The 20,035-nt window shown below is 56.5% G+C and overlaps 1 protein-coding gene across 1 annotated transcript; it reads right to left on the bottom strand.

The window, feature by feature from the left end:
• Positions 1–1,668: 1,668 nt before the first annotated feature.
• Positions 1,669–19,571, bottom strand: NUAK2 (NUAK family kinase 2). Its single transcript, XM_012759796.3, has 7 exons — positions 19,191–19,571; positions 10,194–10,314; positions 7,547–7,698; positions 7,142–7,207; positions 5,287–5,406; positions 4,627–4,759; positions 1,669–3,813 (listed from the first exon to the last, which is right to left on the bottom strand). The coding sequence occupies exons 1-7, from the start codon at positions 19,437–19,439 to the stop codon at positions 2,744–2,746; spliced, it is 1,911 nt and encodes a 636-aa protein (XP_012615250.2). The 5' UTR covers positions 19,440–19,571; the 3' UTR covers positions 1,669–2,743.
• Positions 19,572–20,035: the final 464 nt, after the last annotated feature.

The following is a 20,035-nucleotide window of genomic DNA, read 5'->3' as shown; positions in this document are numbered from 1 at the left end:
CAATATATGTAACCTAAACATTTGTAGCCCCATAATATGCTAAATTAAAAAATAAACAAACAGTAGTCCCTATTATTTCCCAAGGTGCAATTCTTCTTTCTAGCATAATTTATTTCCATTTTTTTTTGTTTGTTTGTTTGTTTGTTTTTTTTGAGACAGAGTCTCACTCTGTTGCCCAGGCTAGAGTGCCGTGGCGTCAGCCTAGCTCACAGCAACCTCAAACTCCTGAGCTCAAGCGATCCTCCTGCCTCAGCCTCCCGAGTAGCTGGGACTACAGGTGCTCGCCACCACACCCTGATAATTTTTTGTGTTTCTATTTTTAGTTGCTTGGCTAACTTTTTCTATTTTTAGTAGAGGTGAGGTTTCGCTCTTGCTCAGGCTGGTCTGGAGCTCCTGAGCTCAAGCGATCCTCCTCCCTCAGCCTCCCAGAGTGCTAGGATTACAGGCGTGAGCCACAGTGCCGGCCACATCATAATTTCTTATTGAATTGAATTTATGCATACTACCATCCTTCTCCACACTCTGTAACCTTGAGGATAAGATCTTGTTTGCCGCACCAGGGATACAGCAATTATTAAATATCTCTGTCCTTCCACAGAGCTTACCATACAATAGGGCTTGATTCACCAGTGGTGTGGGATAAACGCGCACTGCTAACCCCACAGCTGAACTCTAAGCTTCCCAAGGGTAAAAGGCCCCTATACTTTTCTGGTGTTTACTCAGAGTCTAGCCCAGAGTTCAGCAGGACTCAGAGACTTGGGACCTCAAGGCCCCAGGTGTGTGGCCTAAGCAACTTCTTGTTTGCTGTCCCATCTTGACCCCACAACTGCCTTGCCCTCCCCATCTCTTCCCCGCACTCAGTCACTTTGCCCTCCAGGTGCAGGGACGGAAGGTCCAGTGCTGCGAGGGGCAGACAGGTAGGTCGTGGAGGGAACCTGGCCGGTGTGGGGGACGTTGGGAGGCTGGGAATACCAGCGCGGGTTGGGTGAGGGAGGGAGCCTGCCTGAGGCCGGAGGCCACCTCCCATCTGCGGGTACTTTGTCCTCATCCTCCCTTTCATCCCCAGCACTCCGAGCCCAGCCAGGAGTTTCTCAATGGGGCCAGCGTGTGGGGAATGCTCTGCAGGGGGCTGAGGGGGCTGGACTGGGGGGGGGCAGTGGACATTCCAGGCATTCTTTGCTTCCTCTAGGAGTCAGGCAGGCAGCGGGGTGGACGGGAGAGGAGCTGCCGGCACTGGAGGATAGGGGATTTCTTTGGAGGGAGGGAATAAAGGCTGTGGGGTGTCTTGTGGGGGGAGGTGGTGTGGGGGGTAGGGCTTCAAGCAGATGGGGGAGGGGACAGAGAAGAGAGAGAGGCAAGGGTGGGGTTGGGGCTGGACAATCTGCCAAATCCCGTTCTTCCTCTTGCGCAAAAGGCTGGAAAGAGCAAACAGGGACCCTGGGCCCGGGGCTTTCCCACCTGTGTGCTTAGTAGGGCCAGGCCCGAAGGAACTACTGATGCAGGTGTAGCAAGAAGCCCTGGCAAGCTAGGAGTGCGGGTTTGTTTGCTTTGGTTTTGATTAAGTAATTTCTCCATTTCCCACCCTCGGGCGGCCAGGGGGAATGTGTACTGGGAGAAGGTACAAGGACCTGGCCCCCACCCCCTCCCCAAAGAGAACGACAGAGGCTGTTTTCCAATCACCATTCTGGTTTTAATGGAGGGTTCTTCCTGGCCACTGAGGCAGAGAAGAGGGACCATTAGGTAGACAGTCAACAGGACATGAGGGTTTGGAAAAGACCCCCTTCTCCGTGACCAGTGGGAACCATTGCAAGAATACCTCTCCCTCCGCAAAACTGAGACGTCATAGTGGATTTTCCCAGAACACGGCATTCACATTATCGAAAACAGCAAGATTCACTTTTTATAAAACAGCGTCAAGAACAATTAAAAATAAATATGGACTTTCCAGGGTCCCGAAGGCCCAGAGAAATAGACACATCCACAGTCTAGACTTCAGGAGCAGCTTAGAGGCAGAAGTTGCGAGTCTCTGAGGTCAAAGTTGGGGTCCAGAGGAGGATGGGACCCCTGAGATGAAGTTCATACAGCAGCCTGAGCCTTTTCAAGTCTTTTAGATTCATAGCAGCGACTCCGGGAGGCTTGGGCCAGGCTGGGAGGATGGGAAAGGGAGAGAACCTTTGAGGAAACAGAAGTTGTGTTTTCTTACGCCTAGGATAAATAAGGGAGGGTCACTCCAGGCCATTCCCAGGACGTCCCAGGCGCATTGGGTGGCCACAATCAATCCAGTGCTAGCGGTGGGTGGGGGCTGGAACGTGCGTGTGCAGACAGTCCGGCCCACTCTGGCAGGGAATGGGCAGGGCCAGGGCTGCTCCGGGAGACACCCTGTGTGACACTTATCCATGGCAATGAAGGGCGTGGGCACCGATGGGCACACTGCCCAGTCCCCACGGCCCTGCCATGTGTACGAGAAACAGGCAACCCGGGCTCTGCCACGGGCCTGCCCATTCTACTCCGTTGCTCTACTCTCTTCCCCTCTGCTTGGTTCAACAGGGCTGAAGACGCTGAACCCCTGATGTACTTCGTGTACCTGCTCCCCACATCCGGCCCAGCCAGGGCTCCGCTGACGCCCCTCAGCCTTCTGAGCTGGGGTGCAGGGCCTGGGCGGCAGGGGAGAAGGCAGCGCCCGTCGGGTGCAGCCAGCTGCATCTTAAGCCTGCCTGGGCTCGGGCAGTCCCCCCACCACCACTCAGCCGAGCTTCGAGCAGACCCCCAGTGCCTGTCGGTAGGCCTCTGTCACCTCCGGGCAGTCTGTCAGGGAGAAGCAGCTATCCGCCAGGGCGTCCTGCCGCCAGCGCCGCAGGCAGCCTCCGGGGCCCTCGGCGGGGGGCTCCTCCAGACCCATGAGGTCGTCCACAGACACACAGCCCCGCAGCGGGGGCTCGGGGAGCCGCTCGGGCAAGTCCAGCTGGTCAAAGGACTCAGAGGACAGGATGCTGTCCTCGCTCACGGCCCCTGAGGGACGGCTGGTCCGGGCGGGGGGCCGAGGCGAGGCCAGTTTGTCCAGGGAGCCGAAGGCGGCGGGGGCGGTGAGCTCCGAGGCTGTGCGGGAGAACTTGCCATCGAGCTTGAGGATGCCCTTGCGGTGGAGGAGCAGCCCCGAGGCCTGGGGGGGCTTCTGCTCCACGGGGTCCCCACTCACAAACACGTCCCCTGCGTCCAAGAGCTCCCCGGACTCACTGGGCTCGGGGGAGGAGTAGTAGCCGGACTCGCGCTGCCGGGCCTTCTTGAGGATGCCCTTCCTGGGGGGCAGGGGCACAGCCTGCCCCGGGCCAGTGGGGACTGGGCTGGGCTCCGGGGAGTCCTCCTTCGCCCCCTCTGATGAGGAGGAGGTCAAGGCCGCCTTCTTGAGAATGCTCTTGGGCAGCTTGAGGCTGCTCTTGCCAGGGCGGGGGGCGGTGTCCTCAGCCGGGCTGCCCTGGAGAGACTGGGCCATGTCATTCTCCTTGCGGGACTTCTTGAGCGAGTGCTGGCGCTCCAGGCCGGGCGCGGCACTCCCACCGCCGGGAGCGTGCTGCTTGAAGAAGCTGCACACCTTGGCCCCGTTCTCCAGGAGCGGCCGGGAGGAACGCCGGAGCCAGTCAGCCATGGAGGCCCGGGCAGAGTCGCCGCCAGTGTGCCCGCCCTCACGCAGAGCCTCCTGCTCCACCACGCGGGTGGCATAGCCCCAGTTGACCCACCAGTGACTGGCCACGTCCTCCAGGGTGGCCCGGCGGGTGGGGTTCACCATTAGCAGCCACCGGATCAGGCCACAGGCGTCTGGAAGACAAAAGGCGGAGGCTTCAGTCTGGCCGCTCCGAGAATGGGCAACCCGTCTCCCCCGAGTGTCTCACCCCATTTGAGCCAAGACGCTGCCCGCCTGTATCTACATCAAGGCTGGCCTGGGCCCCAGCGCAGGTCGTGGGAACAGGGGAGGGAGGGTGTGAAGAACTAGACTGGGGGTCAGGAGACCTGGGTTCTAGTTCCAGTTTTGCCACTCTGGCTAGAGACCTGGCGCAAGCCACTACTTTTGGGGGAACTGAGTTTTGGGTCAGATATGTCCATTCCAACCTAGGCTCTACATACCCAGGCCCAGCCACCTCCCCCGTCCAGCCTTCCTGGATTGACTCCCCCTGCTGCCTCTCTGCCCCACGCCCTCTCAAGACTGTGACCCCTTCCCGTGCCTGTGCTGGTATGTCAATGTGTAATTCTCTCTCTCTCTCCACTGAATCCAACCCTCGGAGGGCAGAGACTGCGCAAGGGTAAACTGGGGCTCTCACACCCTTTTTCCTGCCTTCTACATCACAATGAAGGGACAAAAAGGTTTCTGAGGGTGAGAACAAAAACAGGAAATGAGACAACTGCAGCAAGATCTAAGTCGGACCTTAGGTAGCACTTCCCCACTCTAACCCAGCGTGCCCACGGGGGAAGGGAGAGCTATCCCCTCCTTCCTCAGAGGGCTCAGACATTGGAGAGATGGCTGTGGAGGGTTCCCTAATCTTTGCTGCAGGTCACAATGGACGGTCGCCCTCTTCACCCGGGTGCCACTGTTCACTTCCTGCTCCGGCTGAGAACCCCCCACCTCGCACTCACCGGAGGGCTTGGGGGGCTCCCGGTAGGCCCCGTGGCTAATCTGTTGCACCAGCGTCTTGTGGTCCTGCCCGTCAAAGGGCATGGTGCCATGCACCAGGATGTACAGGAGGACACCCAGGGACCAGCTGTCCACCTGCGGGAGAGGGGAGATCAGTAAGGCCAAGGCTGCTGGACCCGCAGCGGGGGCTGCCAGCCTCAGCCTCAGCACTGGGGAAGGAAAGGGACCTGCTGGACCACTCAGGGGCCACACACCTGAGGACCACCCACCCCTGGTGCCCTGGGGCCATGAGGGGGACACCGCACAGGGGCTGTTGCTCTCAGAGAGAGACGTCATCGCCTCCCCAGGAGGGACGGCCACAGCACAAGGGCAGGGTGGGGTGGTTGTGGTGGACACCACCTCTACATCAAGGCTGGCCTGGGCCCCAGCGCAGGTCATGGGAACAGGGAAGGTGAGGGTGTGAAGCACTAGACTGGGAGTCAGGAGACCTGGGTTCTAGTTCCAGTCTTGCCACTCTGGCTAGAGACCTGGCGCAAGCCACTACTTGTGAGGGAGCTGGGTTTTGCGCTCTGAAGAAGGGAGTTACCAGGAAACCAGCCCGCCTAGCTCGCAGGATCTGAAGTCCTGGGAAGTGACCGAGCTGGCGGAGGGCGGCCACTCACCTCTGGGCCCGTGTAGGGCTTCCCATTGACGATCTCTGGCGAGGCATAGAGGGGGCTCCCGCAGAAGGTCTGCAGGAATTTGCCTTGGTGGTACAGGTTGGAGAGGCCAAAGTCAGCAATCTGCAGGATTGGGGCAAATGCAGACCCAGGTCAGGCCAAGGCTAGGGTTGTTCCATAGCTCCCAGCACGTCCCTCTCCAGACCCTGAGGAATGCCAGGCCCCAGCAGAAGGAAAGGGTCCCCACAACCCCTGCCCCACACTGGGCACTGTCCACATAGCTTAGGCCTGGGAGAGAGAGCCCTGAGCAGGTGTGCCAGTAGGGAGCGCCCAGGCGGAGGCATGTGTGTGGGGGGGCTCCAGGATCCTGCTGCATCCCACCCAAGAAACCCTCTCTCCTGCCTGCATCCAGCAAGCCCACCTCCCCTGGGAGGCCTTCCACTGCCCTGAGATTGCCTCCTCCTACGAAGCCCTACAGCGGCCCACGGCTCCCGGGAGTCCCGGCTCATCAGCTGAAAGGAGCCAGATGGAGGGGGAGAGCCAGCTCCTCACGCCAACACACAGCCCTCAGGACCACCCTAAGCCGTGCAAGACTGGAGCTGCCCTCCTAGCACAGGGCTCATGCCTCTGCCCGCACCTGGCAGCAGGAAGCTGGGGTCCGCCCACAGTAGCTCTGAAGCAATAGTGAGGGCAAAGCAAGCAGCAGGGCTGTGGGGACAGCCCAGACAGGACCTTCACACAGGACCTTCACAAGGACTCCCTGAGCCACCTGGCACTGAGCGCTTGACAAGCCCCCCGATCCCACCCTCTCGCCCCCCATGGACAGCCTTTCCCAGCTATCCACAGGTAGAGGCCGAGGCCGATGGCCTGCTGGTCCCCACCCTGCCAGAGGATCATGCGTGCCTGGGCTGGGGAGGGGCTGTGTATGAAACTTGGGCTCCTTCCTTTATGGCTTTATTGGCCTCTTATCGAGCAGATACAGTTGAAGCCCACAGGCCTGTGATTGGCACAGACGTGAAGGTTCGTTCCTGTCCTGGTCATGGGTTTATTGGCTCTGGCTTCCCTGCCCCCGGTCAGCATCAAAGAGAGCCCCACCTTCTCCGGGAATTGGCTGGGAAGGGGGAATGAACTTAGCACTGGGAAACCTCAGGCCACAGGTCTGGAGCCACTGGATGGGACTATGGCTTGGGTTCTGGAAGATTCTGAGTAGGGTCAGAGGGCAGACTCACCCTCCCAGGTGCCTGCTAGGGGACAGCCTCCTTGCCCGAGCCAGCCCTTGCCACACCCTCCTTTCCGAGATCTGGGTTTATTCCACCAGCATGAGCTTCTCCTGCCTGACCTAACTTTAACTCCTTGGGAAGGAAATCCAGCAGCGGCAAGCAGGAAGCTGGTGCTGAAGTGCTTGGGCTGTGGGGACAGGTGCCACACGGCTACCTATCTGTAGCAGATTAGAATGTGCATGTGTGTGCGTGCAAGTGTGCACACATGCAGCCAGGGAGAAGAACTCCTGGCCCATCCCAAGGTTGTGAGCAAAAGCTGAGCCTAGATCTAAACTCCTGTCAGCCTTGTGATGTCAAAAGAACACTGGTCTGGGAGTCAGAAGACCTTGGTTCCAGCCCAGGCTCAGCCACTCACTAGCTGTGTGACCTTGTGCAAGTCACCCTTTGTCCTGAGGCCTCAGTTCTCATCCAGCAGGTGCTGGAGTGGATGAGGTTCCTGTCGGTACTGACATATTAAGTCTGATCTTTGCTCAACTCCTTCAGGAACCCACTAAGAGCTCAGAGCTACCTGGCTGGGGATGGTGCAGAAAAGCTAAGGTGGGGCAGGGAAGCTTCTGGAAACAAGAAGTGGGGCTCACCTTGATATTTCCATTGGCATCTAGGAGGATGTTCTCCAGCTTGAGATCCCGGTGGACAACTCCGTTCTGCAAGGAGGAGGGAGTAGAGTCAAGGGACGGTCACCAGGGAAGGGAAGGGGATGAGGGGCCGAGGGAGCCAGGTGGGGCTGAGCACAGGTGGGCTGGGAATGCCCATCTTCACTGGTGTATGATGCAGGAAATCACAGCCCCTTCCGTCCCCAGCCAAGAGACGCAAAGTCAGAGATGCCAATGTTTCCTTGAGTGAGAGTCCAGAATCCAGTCTTGCCTCTGCTTCTGTCTCCCTGAGTGATCTGGGACAAGTTGTGGGCTCTCTCTGGTCTAAACCAGCTCCAGAGTCCCAGGGCTCAGCCCCTCAGAACACGGCTGGGGCAGGTGCGCGCTCACCTGGTGGCAGTAGTGCACAGCAGAGACGATCTGCCGGAAGAAATGCCGGGCGTCTCCCTCACTGAGCCGCTGCCGCTCGCTGATGTAGTCGTACAGGTCCCCGCGGCTGGCGTACTCCATGACGATCACGATCTTGCTGCTGTTCTCGAACACTGGGCAGAGCAAGGTGGGGAACGTCAGGCCCCCCTGCAGTCTGCTCTCCACTGGGGCCGCTCACTCCACCCAGGCCCCACACCAGACAGGACCTCCCTCTAGAGATGTCTGCCAATCGGGCTGCAGGACGAGGGCCTCTGAAGCTCCCAGCACCTTCAGGGAGCAATGAGTTAAGGCCGAGGACACTGCCTTGCCCTCCCCCTCCTTGGAAGTCCAGGCTTTGGAGGACTCTGAAAACTACCTGCAAATCCCCAGGAAGGCAGAGACATCACTGGCTGAGAACGAAGGGCCAGCCTCTTTGGTTTAGAACCCAGCTCTTTCTCGCCTGTGACCTTGGGCAAATATCTTCTAGATACATCAGTAAGAATACAACTTTGCCGAGTGGTCTTGGACAAGTTATTTTACCACCGTGCCTCGGTTTCCTCATTTGAAAGGCAGGATGATAATGGCAGCCTCACAGGGCTGGGGTAAGAAACAGATATAAAAAGTCAGCAATAGCTTTGGGGCTGGCTGAGCAAGCTGGCATAGGGTCTGGCACATAAGCAAGCTCTCGATAAGTGGTACCTACTGTTATCTTTATAATCAGTGCCCTCATTAATAACTTTGAAAAATATTGCCAATAATAATGACCGCCTGGAAGAGCAGAAGAGGGATAACAGGATGCGAAAGTGGATCGTGAGCTACAAAGTACCGTGGAGAGCTGGGCCATTCATCACCCTCACCATCTCTGACTTCCATCCAGGCTGTCTGAGCCAGGGCCTCGTACATAGAAACAATCAATACGTATTTGGCAATTAATTGACTGGCTGGGTTCCTGGCCACCAGCCCATCCCGGCTGGCTCAGCTCCACGTGTAGGAGGGCCCTTCCTGCCACCTCAGGCCCTGTCCTGGCTCCAGACCCCGGGAAAGGTAAGGCGTGGCTGGTTCACCAAACTGGCCCTTCAGCTGGGTGTGTGTCAGCACATGCACATCCATGACATGGCATCTTTGTGTCTGACAGGTCCTGTGACTTGCTGGGCCAGCCCCAGAGCTGTCACTGTCTAGTCTCGGAGAAGGAGCAGAGGGAGGAGGCTCCTCCCCTAGAGGGGTCCCCACTTCCAGGCACTCCTGGATACAGGGCCAGGAGGACTGTGCCTTTTTCCAGGGGAACATGAGTAAATGGCCCTGATCCACGGTGGCTCAGCCTCCTCGGGGTGCCTGGCTGAGATTCCACCACCCCTGGGGCTCTCGATATCTCTGCAGGGGTTCGCTAACCTTTGTGCCATAAAGCTGGGGGTCAAGAGCCAGCCAGGGCACATTCTGGAGAGGAGCTAGGTCAGAGTTCACTTCCCAGGACTAGAGCCTCCCCCAGCCCACACCCCCTGAAGCCTGGAGCTAGGGGGGCCCTTCCAGGTACACTGTGATGCTCTATGTGTGCTCAAGGTACACAAGAAGCCACATTCTGAGCTGCACGCTCAGTTCCCAGGCCTAGCTGGGGAGACGGGTGTGGGGGAGAAATCACACACACACAGACACACACACACACACATACACGCACGCACACTCTGCCAGTCACCAAGCTCAGCCCGGCTTAACCAATGCTTTGTCATCGGCCCACTCTTCCCTGAGGGAGGTACACAGAGATACAATTAGTCTTCTCAGCCACTTGCCTGGGCTCCCCATGGGACAGGCTCAGGCCACAGGGCCATGTCAGTGGCTCTGCCCTTCATCTTCCTACAGACAGGACCTGAGAGCAGACACTGCTCCATTTTTTACCCCACTCGGAAAATTCAGACAGAGGCTCCCTTCCCTCCCCCCTGCTGCTACTGCTCTCCCCGGCTTCCGGTCTAATTGACATTATGTAAAGGCTCGAAGCAGACAGGTGTGTGTGGGAGGGTGCTCCCCCTCTTTCCCTCGTCACCCTCTCTTGCTTGCTCTGTTGTCTGGGTCACGGGGCAGGGGGCAGCCGGGGTGGCGAAGTCGGCACTGACGTCAGAGAGGAGGAAGACAGGAGGGACGAGGAGAGGGAGCAGCCAGCCCCTGGCGGGAGCGATTCAGAGCACAGGACAGACTCTAGGAGATCTGGCTCTTGGGACCATGAAGAACAGCGCCCCTGCACCTGAGCCGGGCGCACGTGTACGTGTGCCTCAGCCTCCCTAGGACTGCTAAGGGTCCAGCTGTGTTGTTGGGAGGGCAGCGTGCAGGGAGGGAAAACCTAACGATGACAATAAGCCTGCACTCCCTTGAGTACCTCCCTGGAGCAGAGCCCTCCGTGACATTATCCAGTTTGATCTTTGCGGCCACCTCGTGATGTACGTGGGAGTATCCCATTTTGTAAACGAGGAACCGAGGCCCGGAGCCTAAATGAAATGGTGCCTAACGTCACACGGCTGGGTTTCAAATCCAGCTTTTGCCCAACTCTAAACCCTGGGGTTTTTTCACTTCTTCGTGTTGTCTGTTCTGACTCCTTCTAAACACACACATGCACACATACACACTCCAGTCCCCCGCGTACCCTCATGGATGGCGATGATGTGAGGGTGGTTGAGTGACGACATGATCTCGATCTCCCGCCGTATGTGCTTCAGATCTTGCTCGTCTTTGATTTTGTCTTTCCGGATGGACTTGATGGCCACCTGGGAACAGAGCATGCGGGAGAGTGAGGAGAAAGGTCTGACAGGTAAAGGCATCTCTGAGGACGTTCTGGGGGCCCTCCTGGCCCTGCTGGCCTGCCTGCACCCGCCACAAAGGCCGCCGTGTGCACCCAGAGAGGCCACTCCATCCTTCCCCAGGGTGGGTGGCAGGGCGGCCGGAGAGCACCTTCTCTAGAAAAGGTTCCCGCCTGGGCTGGGTACAGTCCATGCAGCAGGAAGGAGTATGGACCAGTGGCCTCCTTATTCAGAGTGTCTAGTTCAGGGGTCCTCAAACTTTTTAAACAGGGGGCCAGTTCACTGTCCCTCAGACCGCTGGAGGGTGCGGCGCACATTCCACACATGCGCACTCGGGGCCCGGGACGCGGTGCCTGCTAAGCAGGACAGGCAGCGGCTGCAAAAACACCCGCCGGGCCGGATAAATGTCCTCGGTGGGCGGCATGTGGCCTGCAGGCCGTAGTTTGAGGACCCTTGGTCGTTGAACTAGGAAGGCAGCCACCTGCCTTCGTAAGACGGATGCTGTACGATTTATACAGCCCCTGTGCCAGGCCGCACCAGGACGAGGATGGGGCCTGTTTTGCTCGCCACGGACCCTTGACGCTGAGCGCAGTGTCTGGCACGTGGTTGGCACTGGATAACTGTTTGTGGCATTAGTGAAGGAACCGGCCCTCACAACAGCCCTGGGAGGTAGGCACAGGAAATGTCACCGTCCCCGTTTGCAGGGGAGGAACCCGGGAACCCCAAGAGGTTAAATGACCTGCTCAGACATACAGTCACTAACTGGGGTGACCACTGGTGATCACTAACTGGGGTGATCACCAACTGGGGGGAGACCACTGGCTCTCTGACTCCACGTTTGGTACTTTATCTGCCCCCAGAGCACTCAGTTGCCTTAAACGACTAAATTCTAGCCGAAAAGTGAAAACAGCCCAAATGTCCCTCAACAGATGAAAGGACAAACAAAACACGGTCTATCCACACAATGGAGCCATAAAAAGGGAGGGAATTCTGACACATGCTAGAAACCTTGAAGACGTTATGCCCAGTGAAATAAGCCAATCACACAAGGATAAACGTCGTAGGATCCCACTTGTGCGAGGCACCTAGAACGGGCAAATCCGCAGAGACAGAAAGTAGAACGGTGGCTGCAGGAGGCCGGGAAAATGGGAGTTGTGGCTCCATGCCTATAGTTTCAGTTTCACTAAACGAAAAGAATTCGCAGACTGGTGAACAGCAATGTGAACTTGCTTAACCCTATTGTACACTTAAAATGGTTAAGTTTTACGTTATATATATTTTACTATGATGTTTAAAAACGTTGCCCCCCAAATTATAGGGGGGAAGAAAACTCAAACACCAATCTCTTCTGTCCAGGTAAGGAAATATTCCTCCCCTGGTGACAAACGACTCGGCAGTTAAACAGAGAGCTCAGGCCCTGCCATCTCAGTCTCTACATGTGAAAAACACCACGTAAGGTTTAATCCCCGTGGCTGGGGCGTGTCGTGTGCTCAGGAAGGGTGGGGCGAGGCAGGGGGACACACAGGAGCTGCCAAGATGCAGTGGAAGCCGCCTCTTAGGGACCCAGGTGGCCGGGTGTCTCTCTGCTCCACCCTACTCAGCAGCAGCTGCAGGACAATGCCCCAGGAGCACCAGGTCACAGGGGGACAGGCCTGGGGAGCCAAGGGGCCAGCCCCCGTTCTAGGCCCTTATTCTGTGGCTGTCCCTGTGGGCGAATCCCACCCTTTCTCAGCGCCGCGGTTTTCTTTTCTGTGAAATAAACAGGTTGAGCTAAGATGTCTGGGGCTTTCCTGCTCTGAGTCCCCGCAAAGAGCCCTACAAATGCCATGGCCTGGCCCTCCTTGCAGCTGCACGGCTGGCATGGGGGCTGGGCGGGGGTGGGGCGGGGGTGGGGCGTCCGGGGCCAGCCAGTTCCTGGCAAGTCCTGTCCAGGAACACGGACAGTAAATAGGAGACTTCCTCTTCGCGGGAGATAGGGGAGCGATGAGAATCCGAAGACGATGCAGACCGGGATAAATAGCTCTTCATTTCCCAGGAGGGCTTGCCTCCCCTCCGGACTCAAAGGGAGACAGAGAAAAGGAAACCCCTGCTTGAGGGGAGGGGCCTCTAATCCACCCTTTCAAAGGGCTCTGCAGGCAGACAATGGCTTCCGGCTCGCAGGGCTCACGGGGACAGCGGCCTGTGCTCCCCGTCGGACAAGAATGCGGAACAGCCCTAATCCCGTCAGAGGAGCTGCTCACAATGCCCGCCAGCCCGGTCACCCCGGCAACGGGCCAGGGATGGCGTGCCCTCCGCCCTGCTCCTCCCCCAGAGCCGGGCCGGTGAAAGAGGGGAGGCCCAGTGCTTGCTCAGGCCCTCCCCGAGCAGGGCACAGAGGACAATGGCAGGAGGGAGGGATGGTCACCATGGAGCCTCCTCCCCATGCTGCAGCTGCAGGGGCTGGGGCTGCCCGCCTTCCGCTCCAACAAACCATCCATGTCTCTCCAGTGAGCTAAACCAAAAAAAATCCCTGGGCTTGGAATTGGGCAGGGGTGGGGAGTGGGGTGTAGAGGGCTTGGATCCTCTCTCTAGCTCGGAGGCACCCCTCTCTCCCGGATTCAACCTGGGGCGTCATTCCCCCACACCTCTCTCTCCATACCCCTTTTCTCTCCCTGAGGGGAGATTTTGTGGACTAGTTCTTTTCTCTCTAAAATTCTTTGTTTCTAAAATCAAACAATGGATATAGCGCTATGAGCTCTTTAGAGACAAAGGTCCATTAAAATGTATTAATAGATAGTAAAAGCAATCATGTGAACACAAATCACATATCCAGACAATCAAAAAATTTGAGAACTTAAGAGGTACACGTATAGAAGACCTAGGCACATCTTAGATATAGACGCTTGTGTACTCACAAACGTAAACAATAGTGAAATAAATCACTACAGGCTTAGGGGGCTGAACTCTACAGATGACAAGGCCTAAAAGAAATGAGGTTCCAAAAAAAAGGGGGGGGTCTTTGAGGTGCTAGAAGGAGTCTCCACAAGGGCAAGAGGGTACACAAGTCCAACCCTGAGAGCCATCTCTTTCAACTCTGGAAGCCCAAAGTTCTCACTCAGAATTGTTAATTCTCAGTGAACAGCTCCATCCTCCTGCAAACTCCTGCTCTGGCCTCAGGGGATTTAGGGATTTATCAGGGACCCTCCAGTTATCTAAGTTAGGTTCTAGCACATCACAGCTTGGCTGGCACTTCCCAGGAGAGAAGCAAGTTATTCATCAGGCCTCCAACAGTAGGCCCTGCTCCCAGCCTACCCCAGCCCCAGGGGAGAGGCCTCTAGCTAGGGAGAGGCCTCTACATATCGCCTGGATGGCTTGTCAAAGTAAATTAGAGCTAGCAACCGCTCAGGCCTAGACAGAGCCTAGCTACCGAATGCATTCAACAGTTGTTTACTAGGGACACAACTCACAATAAAATTATTTATTGGTTAAGTCATCGGGCTGATCTTTGACTTATGGGACAGCACCCAGATAAGATTTTCTACCCCTCCTCCCAGGCACGGGTAGAGTCAACCTCAGTCTTGAGGACTAATTTTTAAGGACCTTTGTTCTCATCTGCAAGTTAGTTGGGGGACTATTTTCTAGAATAAAAATAAACTGACTAAAGCCAAGGAAGAGTGTAACAATTGCTGAATGGACCACCCAGAGGAAGGAGGGCCACATGCCCAGAGAGAGTCCTGGTATAATTATTAATATTGCCCCTTTTACTGTCCAAACTATCCGAGTGTAGACAATAAATCATACGACCACCCTACGCAGAGGGGGAAGGAAAACCAGGCCCAAGGATGATAAGGTAAACGTGAACACCTGATTAGTGGAGTGGGCACTGAGAGCCCAGGTATCTAATCCTTATTGTCCCTATCGAGCTACACAACTCAAGACAAGTCACTTAAATGATCCGGTTAACTGGTCTGGCTAGTTCTAATGTTCTCATATGAAAAACGAAAGGACATTTATTCTTCAAACATCTGCTAAGTGCCTATACGTGCTATGCTATGTGTTAGGGATTCAGACAAAACTTAGTCCCTGTGCCAAGGCCTTCAGTCCAGGGGGAGGACTAGCAATTAAATCAACTCCAGTCTGGTGTAATAAATGTAGCAGCTGAGGCCCCTCTCTGCAGAGGGGCTCCAGGAACACTGGAGAGAGCTTTCTTTCCCTGCAGAAGCAGGGAAAACCACCCTTGGGAGAGAACTAGTTCAGAGCTTGAAGGGTGAGTGAGCTTTGTGGGGCCAAGGGAGGTGGGCTAGGTTGGGGCAATGGGGCACTCCAGGCAGAAGGAAAGGTTGGAGCAAAGGGCTGCAAGCCACTCACAAATTTGAGCATCAGGATCTCAAAACTCCCTTCCAAACTCTGTTCTGTGCTGAGCTTCTTCAGAGAGCGCCTGCCAAGGATTGTTACCAAGGGGCCTGTCCAGAGGCCCCTTACTATGACCATGTTCACCTGCCCGAGCATAATTCTTCCCGACACCATCCCAGCGATGTTCTTGCCCCTGCAGCCATGAACATTGGAAAGGAGGCGGGGCCAATTCCATATCCTGTTTTGCAAATGGGAAACACTGGGGTCCAGAAAGGCGCACTGACTTTTCCAAGGCCCCCCAACACATCGAGACAGAATCAGGATCTAAGATGCAGGGGTTCTGCCTGGAGAAGTTTCCATCTCAGAAGACAAAGGGCATGCCTCACATCTTGCCCGGGGCCAGGCTGTGCAGTACACCACCAGCCACCCCCATCCTGCTTGTGGACATATAAACATGCCCTTGCTCCTCTGCCTACACCCTGGAGAGGTAGGTGCTGGGGCTTGATGGGTAAACCCTGCCTCCCTCCCAGGAACTAAGAATGGTAGAAAGTTCTTAGAAACAGAGGGCCCAGAGGTGCTGGTTGCAGGTGCAGGGAGAAGGGGTGCAAGCTGGGCATCTCTGGTCATCGCTATCACCTGGAGCCAGAGCCAAGCTCCTTGACTCCGCTGCCCTTTAATGGAGCAGCTGCTGTCTGGGAGGCAGGGCAAGGAACTGGAGGATGACCCATTTAGATAACGGAGGACAGGTTGGGCTGGGCTGGCCCAGGCTGGGCAGAGTGAGGATGGGCCTGGGGGTGGCTCACCATCCCACCAACCTGCCGAGGACAAGGAGGAGATCAGGACTGGGCTCTGAGGGGAGCCTAAGCCACCTCCCCTGAGCCCCATACTGTACCACCCCCTCCCTGCCACCCTCCAACCCCCTCTGCCAGGTTGCTGGGCAAGGAGCCTCCCTGCCCAGCCCTCTTGTGTGGTTTGGCCAGAGCCCAAGGACAAGAGTCGCCTGCAGCCTCCGTCCCTGCAGCTGAACAGGCAGGTGCAGAAGGAGCTAGGAGGGCAGTGTCCCGCCGAGCAGGCCTTTGGTAGCTGGCCAGGCGGGAGTCCTCTGGAACTAGGGCTGAAAGAGAGGCTGGGACTTTGAACAAAGCAGAGATCAAAGTGGCTTGGCTTAGGGAAGCTGGGCACAATCCATGCTCTTTCTCAGAGCAGGGCAGACCGAGGATGGTGGTGGGGGGTCCCCAGGAGAGGAAAGGAAGGCTTGGTCAAAGCCAACCTTGCTGGAATAATAACTATGTCAGATACTGCGCTAAGCACTGTGCATAGACTATCTTATTTAATCCTAGGAGAACCCCACAAGGTAGGAATGATTATAATCCCTACTTTACAGATAAGGAAACTGAGGAATGAACAGGTAGCACAGCTGGTAAGCAACAATGCCATAACTTGAACCCTTGCAGTCTTGACTCTGAGCTAGGCAGTCTCCCCAGTAAGTTTTAAACACCGGGACTATAACGTAGGACACTCACCCAGGATTCCTTAACACAGTCAGTGTATGTGGGGGTGCGGGTTGGTTCCCAGTGACTCTCCCACCCTCAGCACTGCCTGGAGCGCTGGGAACGGCAGCCAGCGAGCTAGCTGTTGGAATGACACAGCGCACTGGGGCAAGCCGGGGCTCATCTCAAGGCCAACTCCCAGTCCCAGACTCAGTACTTGGTCACTCAGAGCCTGGGTGGTCAAGTCCATGCCTGTGCTGCAGGCAGGTTACAGGCACAGGATAAGACACTTCCCCTCTCTGGGCCTCAGTTTCCCCATCTGTCAGTGAAAGAATCAGACCATCTCAGTCATTTTCAAACCTTCTGGAATCCCACATGGCAACCCAATATATCAAAGGGACAGAGCGCCCCTGCCGCAGAGCACTACCCTCTTGGACTCCCTCATCTCCCGCAAGGCACCCCTTGCAAGTGAGACTACCATGCAGATTATCCCAAAGGCTCTGGTGGCCTCGGCCATGCCAGGGACCTCACTCAGCATGTGTTTTTCTCTTCAGGGGGAGGGGTGGTGAGGGGAGCAGGGAGAATCACAGGAGGAAATGTCATTTGGATACCAAGATCCAGAGCAAATATTTGTTTTTCCTTTGATGCCCTCTTGGAGCAGCCGTTAGTCCCGCCCACCTGCCCTTCCCTCTGCCCATCCCCTGACAATCCCACCTAGCAGGCTGAGAGGGGGAAGTAAACTAGAAAGGTGGAGGGAAAATTGGGATGGAAGTCACCCAGCAGGCTTTCCTCTCAATCTAGCCCCCACCAACAATCCCAATTCATGTGAGGAGGGGGGTCATGGGCAGCCCCCACGTGGCACCTGGCCTCTCTTGGTTCAGGGAGGATGGTAGAGGCGCAGGGTTGGGGGCAGTGTGCGGAGGAGGGCAATGCTCCAACATTGAGAATCCATCGGCTCGGCAGGCAACTGCTCTCCAAGAAGAAGGGAGAGCTGAGCAAGTTCTCAGCAGCAGTACTGGGTGGTCTAGATCAGGGAGGCTCACAGCAGGCCCACGCCTACTGATCTTGGCTCCCTTCTCACAGCAAGAGGCATGTGGCCAGGGAGTATCTTCAGAATTCTCCCTGTTCTGATGTAATAAAAGCTGGAATTCCTGCCTAGAGCTGCTGAGGCTTGAAAACTGAAAGCTGGTTTATCTCACTCCGGAATCAAATGAGATCTCCCTCTTTCTCTTTCTTTTTCTCTCTCTCTCATACTCACATCCACTCTCTCTCTCTCTCTCTCTCTCTCTCTCTGTCACACACACACACACACACACACACACACACACACACACACACACACACACACACATATGCAGTGACCCAGGTCAAGAACCTGATGGGATCTCTGAACTTCAATCTCAGTTTCCTGGCCACCCCAGTCCTCACGACCCAGTCCCCACCCGCTCCCCCCAGGAGGCAAAAGGCACAAGCCACGAGCAGCTATTTTCCAGCTGAGCCACTGACAAAGCCTGGGCCCAGCAGTCTCAAGCCTGGGGCCTCACTGGGTCCTCACACTTTTAAGAGAAAGAAAAGGAAAGCCAGGAAGTACATGATTGCCCAATAGCTGTAACCTGGCAGCGGGCAACTGGGGACTGTGCCAGGCGAGAGCAGGAAAAACATACTCAGTCCTATTGATGGGGCCATAATCCACCCCTTTCTCCAACATCCACTCTCCTTCACCAATGAAATGACTTCTTGTATTTCAAACCAGCTACTGGTTGCAAAAGCAAACACAACCTGGGGAGGAGGCAACCACTGCCATAGCCAATAGGGCAAACCATAGCCAGGCACACACGTACGTACTTACACACACACACACACACACACACACACACACACACACACACACCTTACAACCAGCACCCAAATGGAGTCAGCAAAAACATAATCCCTAAACCACCTGCTCTAAAAGGCTTGTTAAAATACAGATTATATGGCCCCATCCTATACCTTCAGAATAAATTCCACTGGGTGTGGAACCAGAGAATAAGTATTTTAAACAAACACCCCAGGTGATTCCTGTGCACATTAAACTTGAGTAGGAGAACCACAGTGAACCAATGGTAACTAACTTTTGGCAAGTTTGTCATCCTTTCTGGGCTGGCCTTTCTAGATACACATAGTAGTTCTCACTGCAAGTTCTATGTGTCAGGGACAATTCAAGTTCACATTTGTATCTTATTCAGTCCTCATAGCAGCTTGTGAGGCAGGCTGTGTTTTCTCCATTTTTGCAGAAAGGGAAACAGAGTCAAGAGGTGAGGAAACTGCCCAAGTTCACACAGATTCCTGTGACTACTACACACACACACACCAAATTAAAAGGGCAAGTTCCTGAAAAGGGCCCAGAGGTATCTTGGGGGCACAGTAGACTTGGTATCAGTGCCTGGTTTCATATTTTCCAGAATCAAAACCTCATCATAAGGAAACTTCCACTAAATCTTAGAGCTGTAAAGGACCTAAATGTCAAGCCCGCCCCTGTGCGGATCTCCACAGCACGCTGGGACGCCAGACTCTTTAGAGTTGAGGAACTCCACACCGCATCCATTCATTCAACCACACACATATTTATCAAATTCCTACTAAGCTCAGGTGCCTTCTCTTTCCACTCTATTGAACAGTCTGTTCCAGGCAAAATTCATCTTAAGTCCCATCTTCCCTAGGGAGCCTCCCCATCCCAAGACAGGACAACGTTGTCCTCTGCGCGCCCCGGGCCAGCCATCCGCCTCACTTGTTTGGCAATCCATCCCATGCGGTCTGGTGCTCCTGGGGTCCTCAGGTCTGCGACCACTGTCCCTCCGGTCGCGGACAGACACGTCTGCAAAGGACACCCCTCCGCACACACGGGCCCCCTCGGCGTGGTGGGACCGCACGCTGGCAACTCCCCGGAGCAACGCGCGGGCCCCCGGCCCAGCCCCCTTCACTCCCCGGCAGCCGCCGAGCCCGCGCCCGCTGGGCCGGCCAGAAGGGAGCCGCACTCACCAGGCGCCCCGAGCTCTCCCGCGCCTTCTTCACCTTCCCGTAGGTGCCTTTGCCCAGGGTCTCCAGGAACTCGTAGCGGTGCCGCAGGTTGTGCTTGTGGTGGTGCCGCTTCACCGCCTGCCTCTTCATCAGGGGCTTGGGGGACTTGATGAGCCCGTCGGCCAGGGGCCGGGGGGGCTCCGCGGCCAGGGCGGCGGCGGCGGCCGAGGCAGCAGGGCCGAGGCGCGGAGGAAAAGCCAATGACTCCATGGCGAGCAGGACGGGCGCGAAGGCGACAGCGCAGTCCAGCGGCCGCGCGCGGAGAGTTAGAGCCCGCGGCGCCCGTCCAGCTCCGCGCAGGGACCCCGCGGCCGCAGCGCAGCGCTCGCGAAGCGCAGCATTCCAAGTTGTTATAAGCGCTGCCTGCCCGAGGCCCTGGCCACGCCCCCGACAGCGCCCATTGGCCGGCGAGCCGGGCGGCGCGTGACCGCGGCCTCCCGCATTGGCTCGCCCGGCTCCCGGCCCCGCCTCCTCCCCTGGGCGTGGCTGGGAAAGGTGTCAATGGAGCCCGCCCACCTGGGCCCCCGAGGCCAGGACGGGGGAACGGGGGATTCCGGCGGCCGCGGAGGCCGGCTGGAAGTCCAGAACCTTGCTCCGAGGGCCCTTGGAGCTGTTCTTGCCTCTTGAGTGGCGCTTGGTCCTGGTTAGAGCCCCTGTTTTTCTGTTGTGCTGTGTTCTCGGTTGGCAAGGGGCAATCTGAGGGCGCTGGAGGTCACCAAAGTATTTCTCCATCCTCAGTAATTTGCTTCTCCCAAGCCCAGGTCTATAAAAGTTGCTGGGCCACTTCTTTAAGTCCATAAAAAAGA

The sequence above is a fragment of the Microcebus murinus genome, chromosome 23 (genome assembly GCF_040939455.1).
Source record: "Microcebus murinus isolate Inina chromosome 23, M.murinus_Inina_mat1.0, whole genome shotgun sequence".
NCBI lineage: Eukaryota > Metazoa > Chordata > Mammalia > Primates > Cheirogaleidae > Microcebus > Microcebus murinus.
This window is presented reverse-complemented; position numbering and strand designations above follow the sequence as displayed.

Coding starts and splice junctions, on each gene's coding strand:
- NUAK2 (XM_012759796.3), bottom strand. CDS start 19,439: ATGGAGTCATTGGCTTTTCCTCCGCGCCTCGGCCCTGCTGCCTCGGCC. Junction 7,699..10,193: donor CATCATCGCCATCCATGAGG/GTACGCGGGGGA, acceptor TGCTCTGCCCAG/TGTTCGAGAACAGCAGCAAG. Junction 7,208..7,546: donor CTGTGCACTACTGCCACCAG/GTGAGCGCGCAC, acceptor TCCTCCTTGCAG/AACGGAGTTGTCCACCGGGA.